General features: G+C 39.2%; 1 protein-coding gene across 6 annotated transcripts in view; it reads left to right on the forward strand.

Moving 5' to 3' along the window:
- Positions 1–19,184, forward strand: part of TOGARAM1 (TOG array regulator of axonemal microtubules 1) — a 115,572-nt gene that overhangs the window by 65,083 nt on the left and 31,305 nt on the right. For all 6 annotated transcript variants that reach the window (XR_012415758.1, XM_005561164.4, XM_045396347.2 and 3 more), the window contains 5 exons: positions 350–525; positions 1,229–1,382; positions 5,602–5,755; positions 17,349–17,454; positions 18,303–18,538. Coding sequence is in view for 5 of the 6 variants with exons in the window: in XM_005561164.4 (XP_005561221.3) it covers positions 350–525; positions 1,229–1,382; positions 5,602–5,755; positions 17,349–17,454; positions 18,303–18,538 (826 nt within the window). In the remaining variant the exon portion in view is untranslated. The remainder of the gene's footprint in view (positions 1–349; positions 526–1,228; positions 1,383–5,601; positions 5,756–17,348; positions 17,455–18,302; positions 18,539–19,184) is intronic.

Raw genomic sequence — 19,184 nt, forward strand, 5'->3', positions numbered from 1 at the left:
TGAGCCGAGATTGTGCTATTGCACTCCAGCCTGGGTGACAGAGAGAGACTATCTTGAAACAAACAAACAAACAAACAGAAAACAAAAACAGCTCACAGCAACCTTTTCTTTATGTGTGCTTACCACTTGTAATATGCAGCTCTCACTTATTATCATGAACTGCCTTCTGGCACCTCTTATATTATTGCCCTGTTAGGGTATTTGTTTTTATATTTTATAATTATTTAGCAGTTTTTCTTATTAATTGTGTTGTTTGATTCTTGAAGGCAAGAACCTTACCTTAAACTGTGTTATCTAGATTACCATTACATAATTAGTTAATGACTATTTGGTGGTTGGTTGATTTCAGGCGTATTTGGAAGTTTAAGTTCAGCACCAGCAACCTGCAGCCAATCAGTGATATCTTCTGTGGAAAATGGGGATACATTTTCAATTAAACAAAGTATTGAACCACCATCAGGGATTTATGGAAGATCAGTCCAGCAAAATATTTCATCATATCTTGATGTTGAGAATGAAAAAGATGTAAGGTTATTTGCTAATTATTAGAATAAATTTAAGCTTACAGTATGTCATTGTTTTGTGTATATCAGATGTGGGGTGGTGAAAGTATTTCGATTAAAATTTTAAAAACCTTAGTACAGTTGAAATTTTGAGCCTTGGCAATGTGGCAAAACCCTGTCTCCAGGAAAAATACAAAAATTGGCCAGAAAAAATACAAAAATTAGTCATAGAAAGTAGAGAGCCTATTTTCTCTAGAAAAAATACAAAAATGTAGCCATAGCCATGCGTGCCTGTGGGCCCAGCTACTTGGGAGGCTAAAGTAGGAGGATCACTGGAGCTCGGACGGTCAAGGTTGCAGTGAGTCATGATTGCGCCACTGTACTCCAGCCTGGGCAACACAGTGAAACTGTCTCAAGGGGGGCAAAAAAAAAAGAAAGAAATTTTGATCCTTAATCATTTAAATAATAGATTATCCACCCTTCCCACTTAATAAAGGCATTCTCATTCTGGGGATAAAGTATGTAATATACTTTTTATTCTCTGTGTACTTTATATTTTACGTGTACTATATATACATATATATGTATGTATATATTCCGTTTTCTAGGATACACTTAAGTAGTGAAAGACTAATATCCTCAGAGACAAATTAGTTATCTGAGACAAAGATATTTTAAATATCAAACTCCCTGAATATTTTCAGATTTTCAACTTTTTCATGCAGGCTAAAGTTTCTATTTCAAAATCTACTTGTAACAAGATGAGACAAAAGAGAAAAGAAGAGAAAGAACTGTTTCACAATAAAGATTGTGAAAAGAAGGAAAAAAATTCCTGGGAACGAATGAAACATACAGGAACTGAGAAAATGGCATCTGAAGGTAAGTGGAATTTAAGTTTTGGTATTTTTTTTTTTCTAGTAATAGTCTAAAGCTGATGAAATGAGGTTTCACTGGGGGTAATATATGACTAAGAATGAAATATCTTATATAACACTGAAATTTGCAAGACCCACAGTTTCTGTTTTAATTATATATAACTATTAAAATAATATGCTTTCTCATAAAAAGAAAAATGATTGTGTTTCTCCCTTCTAGATTTAGATATTTTTGGAGATGAGGTGGGGCTATCAAAAAATAAGAGTTCTCTTTAAGAAAACATTGCCTTCAGCTCTCCATTGAAAGGGTCCTGTTTAAAATGATCACTATCTTTAGTGTTTTCAGATTCAGATAGGTCACTTATTTAGATGTAAAGAATAAAGTCACAAATGCTTGTTAAGCTGAAGAGACCACATGTGGTCCAGTGCATTTATGCCAGAAAGAGTACTGAACTGGGAGCCAATAGACAGACCTGGCTTCTTAAGTTTCAGTTGTGCCTTTAATTAACTTTGTGACCTGGAAGCCGGCCTCAGTTTTCTGCCCCTGTGAATATCTTAATTATCTCAAAGGTCCAGATTATCTCAAGGATCTCTTCTATACTCCCTGGAAATATTCCTGTTTTGCTGAGGAGTGGTATCCCATTTTATAGCAGATAACTGAGATGGTGAAACTGGTTTATATTACATCATGATCCAAAAAGGTCATTGCATTTGTCATTTATTCAGTCTATCCTTGAGTACCTACAATGTTTTGTGCTCAGTCAAGAATAGGCTCTATGTTTCCTGGTGTTGTTTTTTAAAATATTGAATACATGTTAGGTATAGTAGCAACGAGGAAAAATCAGATGTTGAAATAAAAAATCATGTGAACTATAATACACATTAACTATTATTGCTTAATTATTGTTTTGTTTAATATTATTAAGAAACTGTGAAATGTAATAAACACTCTTAAATTTATGTTGCATCTGAAGTCTAGATAGCAACAAAATGCTCAAGAAGGTTACAAAAAATACTCTAAATTTAACAGACAGTATACTTCTCTTGAAGGTAAAAATTAAAAAAAGATTTAACCTAAATTAATATCTGAGGTTTTTCCTAGCTTTTATTTCCATTATAATACAACAAGTGGAGAAAACTGTATTTTGAAAGCTATTAATTGTTGAGAGTATGCCTGATGAGAGGTGTTAGCCTGTAACATTGTGGCTAAAGATGTCCCTAAAACCCATTAAATGTAGGTGTTTGTGAAACTTAAGCCTCTTAGCATTCTCACGTAATTCACTATTTGTTATTGTCATAAAATTCAGGGAGAGAAAAACCCACGAAACTTCCTACCTAACTTAGCTAGTGTGAAGAGTAGAAATAGAAGTACAAATATTACAAATAGTAATAAATCATAAATTTGGGGGTATTCATTCTTGATGGATCAACTAATTTTGTGATTTTTGCCTATAATGTAGGCTTTAAAGATTGGGTTTCTGAGAAGTATAAGGAGAGTACCACTTTGAAGTCATCCTTATATTTGAAAATAAGAATATGCTTACACAATTATTATGTTGATCAGCTCAAAGTATAGCTGTTTAGCTCTATTTGTGGTTATGAACATATTAGCAGAAATAATTTTTAATAGCTAAATTCTAATTGGATATGTCTCCAGTTAAGAAACTTTCTATCAGTTCACTGCTTCTCAAAGTGTGTTTCACAGACTGTGTGAACTGTTTGTTACTCATCTATGATAACATACATACAGACAATATTTAGCTTCTAGAAACTATTTTAACAATTTGACAGTGCCACAACACTTTTATTGTACTTTATAAAAGAATCAATCTGCAACACAGTGAAAGTTTTTGTTTTGTTTTGTTTTGCTTTTTTTGAGATGGGGTCTTTTCTGTCAACCAGGCTGGAGTGCAGTGGTGCAGTCTTGGTTCACTGCCACCTCTATCTCTCGGGTTCAAGCGATTCTTCTGCCTCAGCCTTCCGAGTAGCTGGGACTACAGGTGTGCACCACCATGCCAGGCTAATTTTTGTATTTTTAGTAGAGATGGGGTTTCACTATGTTGGACAGGCTAGTCTCGAACTCCTGACCTCGTTATCCGCTCACCTCAGCCTCCCAAAGTGCTGGGATTACATGTGTGAACCACTGCACCCGGCCAACAGTGGAAGTTTTTTTTTTTTAAAAAACTTCATTTGAGCATCACTACTTTCAATTGATATTCTATACACCTACTTTTTCAAGATAACATTCTTCAGGTGAAAACAAAATAAAGATAGGTGATAGTACTTCATATTGTTATAATCTCAAGGTTGAAAATTTGGTGTTTATCTGTATATCTTTCTAATGAGTTATTGTTTCATGAGAGTGGGAATGGATTAGATATATTAAGGGAATTCTTAAAACTTCCACGTTCGTTTCTTCATCTGTAATGTCTGAATAATAATTATTACATAGGGTTGTTGAATGAATTAAATTAGATAGTATAAATGAAGGACATAGCACAATACCAGGGAAGATAATAAATGATAATAGTGCTATTTTTTAATTTGCTATTCTTTCAGGATTGGGATATTCCAAAGCTGGAGGATTTTATTTATACATGTTAGTCTTAGATATGAAACCTAAAGAGGGTCCATCTGAACCATCAAAAAAAAAAGTGAAAGGGGTCTATTATATAATTGGGATATCATCTTCCTCACATAACAAAAACTGGTACTGATTCAACGCTATAGTAATTTAAGGCATCATATTTTACCTTTTTACTTTTTTGTGTTAGATATGTGATAAAATTTTTGAAAGCAGAGATTCTGTCTTATACCTCTTTATAGAAGATCACAGGTAATGGTGGCCGTAGATCTAAGTCCTGCCTCTGCCACTCATTAGCAATGGAACCTTAAGTAAATTTCTTAGTCTCTGTAAAACGCAATTATTTTCTCAGCTGCAAATAAAGATAGTTAGAATGCCTACCTCAACTTTGTTGAGATAATTAAATGCAGTAAAGTTTGCAAAGCATTTATCCCAAGGTCTGGTGCATAGTATTTAATAAATGTCAGCTAATATCATTAACACCTTGTTGCCTTTGGATTTTAAATGACCAACTCTGAATATGTAATTAGTATGCAACATCAAGTGAAATTTCTTATATTTGTGATTTCAGGTAACGTTTTGTCACAGATAGCATGGTTAATAAATAATTTTTGATGATAGTTATTTTCTAGTGACTAATATTTCCTTTCTAAAAGTATCTCTTAATATGGAAAAAGAGCCAGTAAATCTTCCTACTTATAAAAGCCCATTCTATATGACCCTTTTCTTTTTAATATCTCCACTGCATGTGTCTCGCATTATACAGTGCTCTCAAGGATATTATCCTGAGCACTCAAAGAGGATGATTTATGTTCTCAACTTATAGTACAGTGCCTTACATCTGGAAAATGCTTGGTCAATGTCTTATTACAGAAGAAACATCATTCTTATTACTACACATGGTCTTAGAATTTGTAATAGGCCACTAATTCTATGTCAATAGAGAAAATCAACTAGAATTCTACATACAGATGCCATGAACCTTCATCTTCACTTCTCAGTTATGAAACAGGTATATATCCACATTTTTACAAAATGGGATCATACTGCTTCTTTGACTTTTAGCTGTTAAAATAAAGCCAGACTTTGTTATGACTCATGACTGAAAAACTACTTATATTTTTATTAAATATAATTTGTTAATAATTTTGCATATAAAAAGTAAAGTTTTCAATAGTTTTGGTTTCTGGGTACTGTAATTTTCCTCAAGACTAAACTAATAGTACTACGTTTCCATAATAAATGTTCATCACAACTGTAGTCAGAATAATGTTTGTATCCTTTGTATGAAGGTCTTCTTGGCCGGGCATGGTGGCTCACGCCTGTAATCCCAGCACTTTGGGAGACTGAGGCGGATGGACGGCTTGAGGCCAGGAGTTCAAGATCAGCTTGACCAACATGGTGAAACCCTGTCTCTACTAAAAATACAAAAATTAGCCGGGCATGGTGGTGCGCGCCAGTAGTCCCAGCTACTTGGGAGGCTGAGGCAGGAGAATCGCTTGAACCAGGTGGCAGAGGTTGCAGTGAGCTGAGATTGCACTACTGCACCCTAGCCTGGGCAACAGAGCGACACTCCATCTCAAAAAGATAAACATTTTTAAAAAAAGGTTCTCTCATAGTTTAATATATTTTGTTTTAGGTGAAACATCTACTGGAGTCATTTCACAGTATAAAGAAAGGATGCCTTCTGTCACTCATAGTCCAGAAATAATGGATCTATCAGAACTACGACCATTCTCTAAACCAGAAATAGCACTGACAGAAGCCCTGAGGCTTTTGGCTGATGAGGATTGGTAAGTTCACCATCCTTAACTTAAAACTAAGCAGAGTTCTAAAGCTTTCTGTAAATATTTAATTAAAAATCTTGAAACACATTTTCTATTAAAATAACTTTAGAAACGATTATTTAGTTCTTAGGCATCAGAGTCTTTTCAGCTTATTAATGTAGCTGAACTCTGGTCCTAATAGTACTTTATTACCAGTTGTGTTATAACTTACATGCCATAAGAATATAATTTAGCTTTATTATGGATTATGTAAACCCTTTGATAACGGGTTACAAATTTCACCGTTTCTCAAAGTATGTCTCTGTGAAATATAATTTTTAGTTGTCCTGGAAATACCTACCTGCTCTTATTGCAGTTATAGCAGCCACCCAACCAGCCCAGCCAATAACTCAAGGGAGACAAAAGACAGTGGCAATGTGCATCCCACGTGTTTCAGCAGGAGCGTCCACTTACTGCCTTTGTCTCATTTCCTCCCTTGTTCCTTCAATATCTCTCATTGTCCCCATCTTATACCTCTTCATCAGTTTTGCCTCTGTTCTAGAGCATATTCATCAAGTTTCAAATGTGCCATAATATCTCCTATTTTTTAAAAACCTCCAGGCTGGGCACGGTGGCTCATGCCTGTAATCCTAGCACTTTGGGAGGCCGAGGTGGGCGGATCACGAGGTCAAGAGTTCAAGACCAGCCTGGCCAACATAGTGAAACCCCATCTCTACTAAAAATAGAAAAAAATTAGCCAGGCATGGTGGCGGCGCCTGTAGTCCCACCTACTTGGGAGGCTGAGGCAGGAGAATTGCTTGAACCCAGGAGGTGGAGGTTGCAGTGAGCCGAGACTGGGCAGCTGCACTCCAGCCTGGGCAACACAGTGAAACTCTGTCTCAAAAAAAAAAAATAGAAGTTCTGCAGAATTTAATCCACTGGCATTCTCTTTGTACATTGATTTTGTAGCTCAAGGGCAGTCTTTTTCTGGCGATCTTTTTCTGTAAAGATCCAGGTAATAGGTATTTTAGACTTTGCGGGGCAGATGCCTCTGTTGCAGATACTGAACTCTGTTGTGCAAAAGCAGCCTTAAAACAGTATCTAAACAAATGGGCATAGCTGTGTTTCTATAAAACTTTACTTATAAAACATATGAAAACTTTACTCATTAAAAAAATCTGATGGAGCCAGATTTGGCCCATGAGCCATAGTTTGCCAATCCCTTCTTAAATTATTTCATTCAGTCTCACAGCTTTAAATTCCATCTAAACTCTGATATTTCATAAATGTGTATCTGTATCCCTGGTATCATTTTGAGCTCTAGACTCAAAAAGAAGTAATCCAACAGCCAACTTGGCCCTTTCACTTAGATGCCAGTAGACATCTTAAATTTAACATATCCAGAAAAGAAATCCTGAACTTCTTCCTGCCAACATGGATTAACAGGACTGTATTGGCCTTCATACATGAAAGATCTAATAAAATTATACAAAATATATGAAACAATAGTTTTCAAGGGCCGGGCACAGTGGCTCATGCCTGTAATCTCAGCACTTTGGGAGGCCAAATCACTTGAGGTCAGGAGTTCAAGTCCAGCCTGGCTAACCCTGTCTCTACTGAAAAACGCAAAAAATCAGCTGGGGTATGGTGGTGCACGTCTGTAGTACCAGCCACTTGGGAGGCTGAGACACAAGAATCGCTTGAACCTGGGAGGCAGAGGTTGCAGTGAGCTGAGATCGTGTCACTGCACTCCAGTATGGACTACAGAGTGAGACTCCATCTCAAAAACAAAGAAACAGCAACAACAAAAAACAATAGTTTTCAAGATACTCTTCACCAGGCTATGGAAAGATCTCTGAGAGACAGGAAACAAACCAGGTGAGCCCTACAATTACCCAGCTTGCTTTCTGGAGAGAGTTTCCAGATTGCAGCTAAAGGAGGGAAAAACAGGCAGATAGCAGCAGAGATGGACATGGTGCTGAGAGTTTGAGGAGGCCATGGTGACTAGACTTTGCAGGACAGAGTGCCAGATAGAGCTCCACAGAGAGCTCCAGAGATCATAAGAGGATTTTATTCAAATGATAGCAGACAATGGGTCGGTGCCTGCGTGTAAATATATTTCCTGAGACCAGAACAAGAACCACTCAAAAAAGTTACAAGGAACAATGTCAGGAGCATATACAATGTTAATAATACTTCCTGTTCCCACCGGCAGAGAGGAAAAGTTCATAATTCACAGGGCATTGGGTAGAATACTCAGAGAGAGTTTTGCTCCATAGTGTAGTAAAATAAACCATAGACTGAATATTTGGTTCCCACCTAACGAAGTTTAAAAGCAAGGCCTAAGAGGATCAAACATTTGTTCCTTATTTGAAATATGTTTTCAAATAACTATATCCCAGAACAAAGCTGAAGAATATTTATAGGAATACAAAAATAGCTAAAGTAAATTTATAATGTTTGGCATCCAATAAGAAATTACCAGGCATGCAGAGAAGCAGGAAAATATAACCAATAGTGAGAAGGAAAAAAGCCAACAAGTGAAACCAATGCAAAAATGACACAGATGATAGAATTAGTAGACAAAGACATTGTAACTGTAACAATTGCATGCATTAACGAGGCTAGAGGAAAGGTTGAGCAAGTAAAGAGACATTTTATATATATAAGAAACCCAAAACTAATGTCTACAGATGAAAGCTATAATGTCTGAGATCAGAAATACACTGGATGAGATTAATAGGTTAGATATTCCAGAATAAAAGATGAGTGAAGTTGAAGACGTAACCATTGAAACTATTCAAAATGAAACAATGTAGGCTGGCCAATATGGCAAAATCCTGTCTCTACCAAAAATATAGAAATTAGCCAGTTGTGGTGATGCACACCTGTAGTCCCAGCTACTGGGGCGACTGGGGCAGGAGAATCACTTAAACCCGGGAGGCAGAGATTGCAGTGAACTGAGATTGTACCACTGCACCCCAACCTGGGCAACAGGGTGAGAGTCTGTCTCAAGGAAAAAAAAAAAAAAATTCAAAATGAAAGTGAGAGAAACAAGACTGAAAAAAAAGTCCAGAAAATCTGTCAATTGTGGGACAACTTCAAGTTATGTGTAATTGGAGTTACCAGACAGAGAAGGAGACAGAAAAGAATATGTGCAGAAAAAAAAAATGGACACAATTTGTTCAAATTTGATGAAAACTGTAAACTCAGAGATCTAGGAAGTTCAATGAACACCAAACACAAGAAACATGAAAAGAAATATTTCAAAGGAGATATAATCAAAAGGCCTAAAATTAGGGATGGAGAAAATTTTAAAAATAGCTGGGGGCAAGACATTACATATAGAACAAAGATCAGACTACTTATCAAATACACTGCAAACCAAAAAACAGTTCAGTGAGATATTTACAGTACTGAAAGGAAAAACAAACTGTCAATCTAGAATTCTATATCCAATGAAAATATCTTTCAAAAATAAAAGTAGTGGACCGGGCATGGTGGCTCACACTTGTAATCCCAGCACTTTATGAGGCTGAGCCAGGAGGATTACTTGAGCCCAAAAGTTCAAGACCAGCCTTTGCAATATAGCAAGACCTCATCTCTAGAAAAAAAAAATTAAAAATCTGGATGCAGTGATGTGTTGCTGTAGTCCTGGCTACTCAGGAGGCTGAGGCAGAAGGATCACCTGAATCCAGGGGTTTGAGGCTGCAGTGAGCTGTGATTGTGCCACTACAGTCCAGCCTGGGCAACAGAGTGAAACCTTGTCTCTTAAAAAAAAAAAAGTTTTAAAAGAAGCAAAATGTCTGACATTTTGATACAAAGGCCCAAAGGGAAGACCTGGGAGTATTGCTTTACCATTCTTACATATGAAATGGTATATATCACTTCAAGGTAGACCGATAAGTAACCAGTAAAATAACACAAAAGTTTTGTTGGGAAGGCAACAAAGGAGATAAAATGTAACTATAAAAATAATTATAAGCCGGGCGCGGTGGCTCAAGCCTGTAATCCCAGCACTTTGGGAGGCTGAGACGGGCGGATCACAAGGTCAGGAGATCGAGACCATCCTGGCTAACAGGGTGAAACCCCGTCTCTACTAAAAAATACAAAAAACTAGCCGGGCGAGGTGGCGGGCGCCTGTGGTCCCAGCTACTCCGGAGGCTGAGGCAGGAGAATGGCGTAAACCCGGGAGGCGGAGCTTGCAGTGAGCTGAGATCCGGCCACTGCACTCCAGCCTGGGCGACAGAGCGAGACTCAGTCTCAAAAAAAAAAAAAAAAAAAAAAAAAATTATAAAGAAAAGATGGGACAAATAGAAAACAAACAGCAAGATGATAGACTTAAACCCAATCATCTAATCACATTAAATGTAGATGAACTGAACACCCTAGTGAGATTAGATTAAAAAGCAAGACTCAACTATATGCTGCCTATAAGAAATTCGTTTAAATATATAGGTACAAATAAGTTAAAAGTAGAGATGCAAAAAGATATATATCATGCTAACACTAATCAAAAGATAGATTATGTGGCTTTATTAATATCAAAGTATATTTCAAAGCAAAGAATATTAATGAGAGTATTTATTTTATATTGTTATGTAACAAATTGCCACAAACTCAATGGATTCAAACCACAGAAATTGATTAACTGTCAGTTTTCTGGGTCAAGAGATCAGATACAAGTTAACTCAACTCTTTACTCAGGATATCACTAGGGTGAAATCAAAGTGTCAGCCAGGGATGCAATCTCATCTTTCAATTTTCTTAGAAGCTCATTGGAAAAATTGTCTTCCTTTTAGATGTGCAATGGAGGTTTTCATTTTTGTATTAGTCCATTTTCATGCTGCTGATAAAGACATATCCAAGACTGAGAAGAGGTTTAATTGGACTTACAGTTCCACATGACTGAGGAGGCCTCAGAATCATGGCAGGAGGCAAAAGGCACTTCTTACATGGTGGCAGCAAGAGAAAATGAAGCAAAAGCGGAAACCCCTGATAAACCCATCAGATCTTGTGAGACTTATTCACTATCATGAGAATAGCACAGGGAAGACCGGCCCGCATGATTCAGTTACCTCCCCGTGGTTCCCTCCTGAATCCTGGGACATAGCCAAACCCTATCAATCTTCTAGAGGTCAACCCTCATGTCCTTATTATGTGCCACACACACAGACATAGATCCTCTCAATATGAAGCTTACTTTTTCGAAGCCAGGAGAAGAATCTCTGCTGCTGCTGCCGCTTATCTTTTTTAAGGGAGGTAAAGCCTCCCCAGGATAATCTCCCTTTTGATTAACTTCATGTCAACTGATTAGGGACCATAATTAAATCTGCAAATCTCTTTTGCCATCACACTTAATATGATCACAGGGAGTGATATCCTAACACATTCACATATCACTCACAGGGAGTGATATCGCAACACATTCATGGAGAGGGTGTAATACAGGTTGTGTAAATCAGGGGTAGGAATTATGGATGCCATCTTAGGATTCTGTCTACCACATCCAGAATAAAGAGGGTCATTTTATAGTTATAAAGGAATTAATTCATCAAGAGGACATGGAAGTCCTGATACTTATTTACCATATAATATTGCTTGAAAATACATTAAGCAAAAACTAATAGAACTGCAAGGAGGAATAAATCTCTAGTTATAATTGGAACTTCAATAATCCTCTCTCATTAATAAATAGAACAAGTTGAAAGAAAATCAGTAAAGATGGCCAGGTGCGGTGGCTCATGCCTGTAATCCCAACACTTTGGGAGACCGAGGCAGGCAGATCACGAGGTCAGGAGATTGAGACCATCCTGGTTAACATGGTGAAACCCCATTTCTACTAAAAATACAAAAAAAAAAAAAAAAATTAGCTGGGCATGCCTGTAGTCCCAGCTACTTGGGAGGCTGAGGCAGGAGAATCACTTGAACCTGGGAGGCAGAGGTTATGTTGAGCCAAGATCGGGCCACTGCACCCCAGCCTGGGTGACAGAGCTAGACTCCATCTCAAAAAAAAAAAAAAAAAGAAAAGAAAATCAGTAAAGATGTAGAAGATTTGGACAATGCTTTTTTGTATGTATTTTTAGTAGAGATGGGGTTTTTCTATGTTACTCAAGCTGGTCTCAAATACCTGGTCTCAAGCAATCCATCCACCTCAGCCTTCCAAAGTGTTGGGATTACAGGGTCACCACACCTGGCCTGAACAACAGTATTGACCAATGTTGCCATGGGATCCTTAAGGTGTTACTTTGATAGCCAGAAACATCTGTGGCCAGTGGCACCTTTGCCCAAGTTTTGCTTAGGCCCACTTGGGCTCGTTTTGCCCACTTGGCCTCGCAGGCTGTGCTTGGCTTTTGCTACCAGCCCAGATCCTATGCCTGCAAAGGGTGAGCCAGGCACAGAGCAGCGAGGGGTGCATGAGCATGGGGTCTGGCCACTGCACACAGCCAGGCATATGCTGGCTGTGGCAGGATAGGCAGCTCCATGCACTGTCACAGCTGCTGGCTTCCTGCTACAGCTGGACCAGACATACCACAAGCAGCTTCCACTGTGGGCACCAGGGAATGTGGCGGTACCCAGAAGCTTGGAGATGCCAGCAACTGCAGAGCCCCAAAGAGAGTATGCCAGCCCTTGCTTGGGAAGCTCCTAAGTCTGGGTTCCCCATAGGGCCACAGCTCTTTTCTCCTTTCTTCTCACCTTCTTGTTGCCCACAATGTCATGAGTGGTGGCAATGTGATTGGGGTAGGGGGAGTTTTCAGCCATGTTTGTGTTATAGATCTTTCAGTCCTGAATTCTTGTCCTGAGTCCAAGAAGAATTAGGTATATGGACCTCCAGTTGTGGAGCAAGGTGAAGAGATGCTTCATTGAGCAACAGTATACCTCTCAGAAGACCTGAAGTGGGTAGCTCCTTTCTGCTGGCAAGTCGTCCTGACATCTGTGCAACCCTCAATGGAGAGGAGACTCAGAGTGGGGTAGCTCCTATCCACAGACAGGTCATCCTGATGTCTGTGCAGCCCTAAGTGGAGAGGAGACCCAGAGTGTGTAGCTGCTATCCACAGACAGGTTGTTCTGGTGTCTCTGCAGCCCTCAGCAGAGAGGAAACCTGGAGAGGGTAGCTTCTATCCTCAGGCAGGTTGTGCTGATGAGTGTACAGCTCTCAGCAGAGAGGAGACCCACAGAGGGTAGCTTTTCTCCACAGGCAGGTCATCCCATCTGCCAGAGTCTGGCTGAGTCTGGGATTTTTATGCGCTTCAGAGAGGATGAAGTGCATGCTGACTGGTCCATGGGCAGGCCTGGAAAAAGCACCGTAAGTTCTCACTCCAGTCTGTGAAACTAGGCAGCCCACCCCTACAAGCTTCAGTCTGTCCCTGGCTTGAAGGTGAGGCTTCACCTGCCCCTTTCTGCCCAGGAGCCTGTCTGCCTCCTGCCACCATCAACCTGCTGTCCACAGTGCCCAGGCTGTTTGTGCTGAGGGATGCCTGCAGGCCCACACCAAGCTGCCCTCAGCATGCTCCCGGCTTCCTTCCCATGCTTGTTGGTGCCCAAAGTCCAGTGGGGACCATGTCAGCACTACCTCAAGTGCGTGCACACCCAGCTAGGTCCTGACAGCACCCGGGATCAGCCGCAACTTCGTTCCAAAATTGGAGGTTGTGCTGGGAGTGGGGAGAAGCCAGGCAGTGGGAGAAGGCACTTTTGAGCCTGTCGGGAAAGGGGATTTCCAGGGCCCCTGAGAACACAGGGATGCCCAGGTCTGCAGCTGTGGCTGAATGGCTACAGCTGTGCCCAGGAAGTCGGGGCTCCTTTCCCTTCTACTCAGAAGGGGGCATGGCTCCCACCTGTTCCTGGCACCCGCTGGCTCCATGGAGCACACAGTCCCTGCTGTACCTTCCCTGCCACAGCTGGTATCTTCACAGTGGCCACTCCAGAGGGGCCACCACTGCCATCCGTGTGACCTAATTAACATTTATAACACATTCCACCTACAGCAACAGAATTCACATTCTATTCAAGTCCACAAGACATATTTACCAAGAAAGACCTTATTCTAGGCTATAAAACAAATAATTTTAAAGGAATCGGATTTTACAAATTTTGTTCTCTGGAATTAAATTGGAAATTAATGACAGGTGTTTGGAAAGTGCTCAAATATTTAGAAACTAAGTAACACACTTACATGTGTAACCTATGGATCTAAGAAGAAATCAAAAGGAAAATTACAAATTATTTTGAATTTGATGAAATAAAGAATGAAACATCAAAATTTGTGGGATGTAGCCAAATTAAAGAGGAATATGTCACACTATAACACCTATATTAGAAAAGGAGAAAAGTTCTATATAAAGGAAATCAGCTTTCACCTTAAGAAACTAGAAACAGAAGAGCACATGAAGCCCAAAGTAAGCAAAGAAAGGAAATAATAAAGATCTGTGTGGAAATCATTGCAATGGAAAACAATAGAGAAAATCAGTGAAAGCAAAAGCAGGTTCTTGGAGAAGATCAATAAAATGGATAAGCCTCTTGTCAGATTGACCAAGAAAAAGAAGAGAAAAATTGCTAACATCAAGAATGAAAGAAGAAACATCACTACTGATCATACAGCTGTTAAACAGATAATATAGAAATATGATAAACAGCATGATGCCCCAAAATTCAACAACTAAGGTGAAATGGAGTGAAAGACACAAATTACCAAAACTCATTCATAAAGAATTAGATAACTTGTGACCGGGCACGGTGGCTCACGCCTGTAATTCAAGCACTTTTGGAGGCCAAGGCAGGCGGATCACTTGAGGCCAGGAGTTCAAGACCAGCCCGGCTAACATGGTGAAACCCCATCTCTACTAAAAATACAAAAATTAGCCACATGTGGCGGTGCATGCCTGTAATCCCAGCTATTCAGGAGGCTGAGGCACAAGAATCGCTTGGACCTAGGAGGAGAAGGTTGCAGTGAGCTGAGATTGCACCACTGCACTCCAGCCTGGGCAACAGAGCAAGACTCTGTCTCAAAAAAAAAATAATAATAACTTGTATAACCCAGTATCTATTAATGAAATTGAATTTTTGTTTAAATTTTCCTGCAAAGAAGCCAGGAGTGGTGGCTCATGCCTGTAATCCTAGCACTTTGGGAGGCTGAGGCAGGCAGATCACTTGAGGTCAGGAGTTCGAGACCACCTGGCCAACATGTGAAACCTAGTCTCTACTAAAAATACAAAAATTAGCCAGCCATGGTGGTGCACACCTGTAATCCCAGGTATTCTGGAGGCTGAGGCAGGAGAATCGCTTGAACCCAGGAGGCGGTGGTTGCAGTGAGCCAAGATTGCACCACTGCACTCCAGCCTGGGTGACATAGCAAGACTCCCTCTGAAAAAAAAAAAAGTTTCCACAAAGAAACCTTCAGTTTCTGATAGTTTATCCCAAACTTTTTACGAAGATACTATTTCTACATATACTTCTAGAACATTGAATAAGATGAAGTTCTCATCTCATTGATTGAGGCCACCATTACTCTGATACCAAAACCATACAAAGATAGGAAAACTACAGACTGATTCCTAATATAGCATAAGAACATAGAGATAAAATTCTTAACACAGAACTTATTTCCCCTCTTCTTAATCTGAAATATACTTCTCCCTCAGTGTTCACTGTCTTAGTTAACAGCCCTGCCATACACATTTGGTTGTTCATTCCAAGTCAGGATTGACTTCTTTTTTTGTCTTTGTTTGTTTGAGACAGAGTCTCACTGTGTCACCCAGGCTGAAGTGCGGTGGCATGATCACAGCTTACTGCAACATTGACCTCTGTGGGCTCAGGTGATCCTCCCGCATCAGCCACGCAAGTAGCTGAGACTAAAGGTGCACACCATCATGCCTGGCTAATTTTTGTATTGTTTGTAGAGACGGAGTTTCACCCAAGCTGGTCTCGAAATACTGGGCTCACGCAATCTGCCCGCCTCAGCCTCCCAAAGTGTTAGGATTATAGGCGTGAGCCACTGCACCTGGCCTCTCATTTATTTACATTCCATCAATTCTTATATTTTCAGAACATATCCTGAAACCAATTACCTACTTCAGTCTCTGCTGCCATCCCTCTAGTTCATGCTGTAGTTGTCTCCCACATGGCTATCGTAGTTTCATCACTGGCTTCCATGCTTGTATTATTACTCCATCTCATATAATAGCTGTTGATACTGTTAAGATATAAACCAGACCATGGGACTTCCTCACAGAAAGCAGTTTGGTAGCTCTCTAGAACACTAGGGAAAAAAATTTAAATCCTTACCAAATATTGTAACTCTTTATTACCAAGGGACAGATAATGAAGGACCAGCTAACCAGGCCTATTGTTAAATCATAAAAGGGTCTGTTCATCAAGAAGACGTATCAGTCCTAACACACACTCATACATATACACATATATATATATATAGAGAGAGAGAGAGAGAGAGAGCGCAACATATGAATGCTTCAGAATACATGAAGGAAAAAACTAATAGAAATTTAAGGAGAAATACACAAATCTACAATTACATCTATATTATTATATAAGGTACACAGTTATAGATTGTATAAGTTACTATAATTATAATCTTTTAAATCTAAAAGATATGTTATGTTTACACTATAATGTAGTCTAATAAGTATTATGCCTAAAAAAAAAATGCCTTAATTAAAAAATACTTAATTGCTACTACTGATCACCTGAACCCTAAGTGAGTTGTAATCTTTTTGCTAGTGGAGGATCTTACCTTGATGTTGATGGCTGCTGACTGATCAGGGTGGTAGTGGCTGGCTGTGGTAATTTTAGCAATCACAGCAAATATTACTGCTCGTTGACAATGTACTTGGTCACTCATGAGCTCTGATGGAGATGTACAAGGATATTAATGTTGTTTTCATGCATGCTAACGTAACTTCAATTCTGAAAATTTAGCACCTAAGAATCATACTGATTTTGAAAGTCCTAGATGGCATCTTCTAATAGGAGGCTGTTTCATTTACATTGAATATCTGTTGTTTTGTGTAGCTACTTGTATCTATTACCTTACCTAGATCTTCTGGATAACGTGCTGCAGCTTCTACATTAGCACCTACTGCTTCACATTGCACTTTTATTTATTTTTTTTCTCTTTGACACGGAGTCTTGCCCTGTCACCCAGGCTGGAGTGCAGTGGTGTGATCTTGGCTCACTGCAACCTCCACCTCCCAGGTTCAAGTGATTCTCCTGCCTCAGCCTCCTGAGTAGCTGGAATTACAGGTGTCCACCACCACGCCCAGCTAATTTTTGTATTTTTAGTAGAGATGGGGTTTCGCCATGTTGGCCAGGCTGGTCTCGAACTCCTGACCTCTTGATCCGCCCACCTCGGCCCCCCAAAGTGCTGGTATTACAGGTGTGAGCCACTGCGCCCAGCCCACATTACACTTTTATATTATGGAGATGGCTTCTTTCCCTCAACCTCATGAACCAACCTCTGCTAAACTCAAACTTTTCACCTGAACCTTTCTCACCTTTCTGAAACTCTTCCTTGGCAATATTCCATACACAGAAAAGAAGACATTTGTGATCCTGTTCCAGTTGAGTCCCATGTAACGAATGATCTTGTCATTTCTTTTTCCCATAGGGAGAAGAAAATTGAGGGACTGAATTTTATTAGATGCTTAGCTGCTTTTCATTCTGAGATACTGAACACAAAGTTGCATGAAACAAATTTTGCAGTTGTTCAAGAGGTAAACTTATTTTTCAGATGAGTTAAGGATTGTTAGAATAACAAAGGATAAATATGCTGTTTATTTGACCTTTAAAATGTTTAAACAACTCTATACCATATGATATAAAAGGCTTGTATTTAATTAAACTAGTCCGTGTCTTAATTTGCAACATTAAGAGAAACTTAATAGGTGTTGATTCTTAGGACTAAAGATAATATATATTAACATGTGGAGTTTTGTTTGTTTTTGAAATGGAGTCTTGCTCTGTCGCCCAGGCTGGACTGCAGTGGTGCGATCTCGGGTCACTGCAACCTTCTCCTCCTAGGTTCAAGAGATTCTCCTGCCTCAGTCTCCCAAGTAGCTGGGATTACAGGCACATGCCACCACGCCTGGCTAATTTTTGTATTTTGAGTAGAGATGTGGTTTGACCATGTTAGCCAGGCTGGTCTTGATCTCCTGACCTGGTGATCCACCCACCTTGGCCTCCCAAAGTGCTGGGATTACAGGTGTAAGCCACCACGCCCAGCTTAAGATATGTTACTTGAAGCCAGGAGTTCAAGACCAGCTTGCCCAACATGGCAAAACCCCATTTGGACTAAAAATACAAAAATTAGCTGGGCATGGTGGTGTGCACCTGTAATCCCAGCTACTCAAGTGGCTGAGGCATGAAAATTGCTGGGACCTGAGAGGCAGAAGTTGCAGTGAGCTGAAATCACGCTACTGCACTCCAGCCTAGTGGACAGAGCGAGACTCTAACTCAAAAAAAAAAAAAAAAAAAAAAAAAAAAACAAAAATTGTAAAATTCCTTTCCTAGTGATTTTCTTGCAGAATATCAGCAAAATGTATATTTTGAAATTTTATTTTAGGTGAAAAATTTACGTTCTGGAGTTTCTCGTGCTGCTGTGGTCTGTTTAAGTGATCTTTTCACTTATTTGAAAAAGAGCATGGATCAAGAGCTAGATACCACAGTAAAAGTTTTGTTGCAGAAGGCTGGTGAATCAAATACATTTATAAGAGAAGATGTTGACAAAGCATTGAGAGCTATGGTTAATAATGTAACTCCTGCACGTGCAGTTGTTTCTCTTATCAATGGTGGACAAAGGTAATGTTCAAAATGACCTTGAAATGTCTTTAAACTAAAAATGAAATGTTGCAATCAGGAGTATAGAAAAGAAACAAGCAAATCTTAGTATTATATTGGTCAAAAAACATTTATTAAAAAGTTCCTATGAGATAAACATTATACTACATGCTGAATATGAAAAGAATAATGTTGTTATTATTTTTCTCATAGAATATGTATACTTCTTGTGTCCCTCGGGCACCTAGCAAAATGTCTGCCACACAGAATCATCTAGGCAATTTGGCTTTAGGAGCCTTACAATTATTATTATTTTTTTATTAATTTTTATTTCAGTAGCTTTTGGGGTACAAGTGGTTTTTTTGTTACATGGGTGAATTGTATAATAGTGAATTCTGAGATTTTTGTGCACCCATCACTTGAGTAGTGTACATTGTACCTAATGTGTAGTTTTTATGCCTCACCCCCTCCTGCTCTCCTTCTTTCTCTAAAGTTCATTATATATAGTTCATTATATATATCACCCTGTATGGCTTTGCATACTCATAACTTAGCTGCCACTTATAGGTGAGAACATACGGTTTTTGGTGTTTTACGCCTGTGCTATTTCACTTAGAATAATGGCCTCCAGCTCCATACAAGTTTCTGCAAAAGACACTATTTAATT

Source organism: Macaca fascicularis, chromosome 7 (assembly GCF_037993035.2).
Source record: "Macaca fascicularis isolate 582-1 chromosome 7, T2T-MFA8v1.1".
Lineage (NCBI taxonomy): Eukaryota > Metazoa > Chordata > Mammalia > Primates > Cercopithecidae > Macaca > Macaca fascicularis.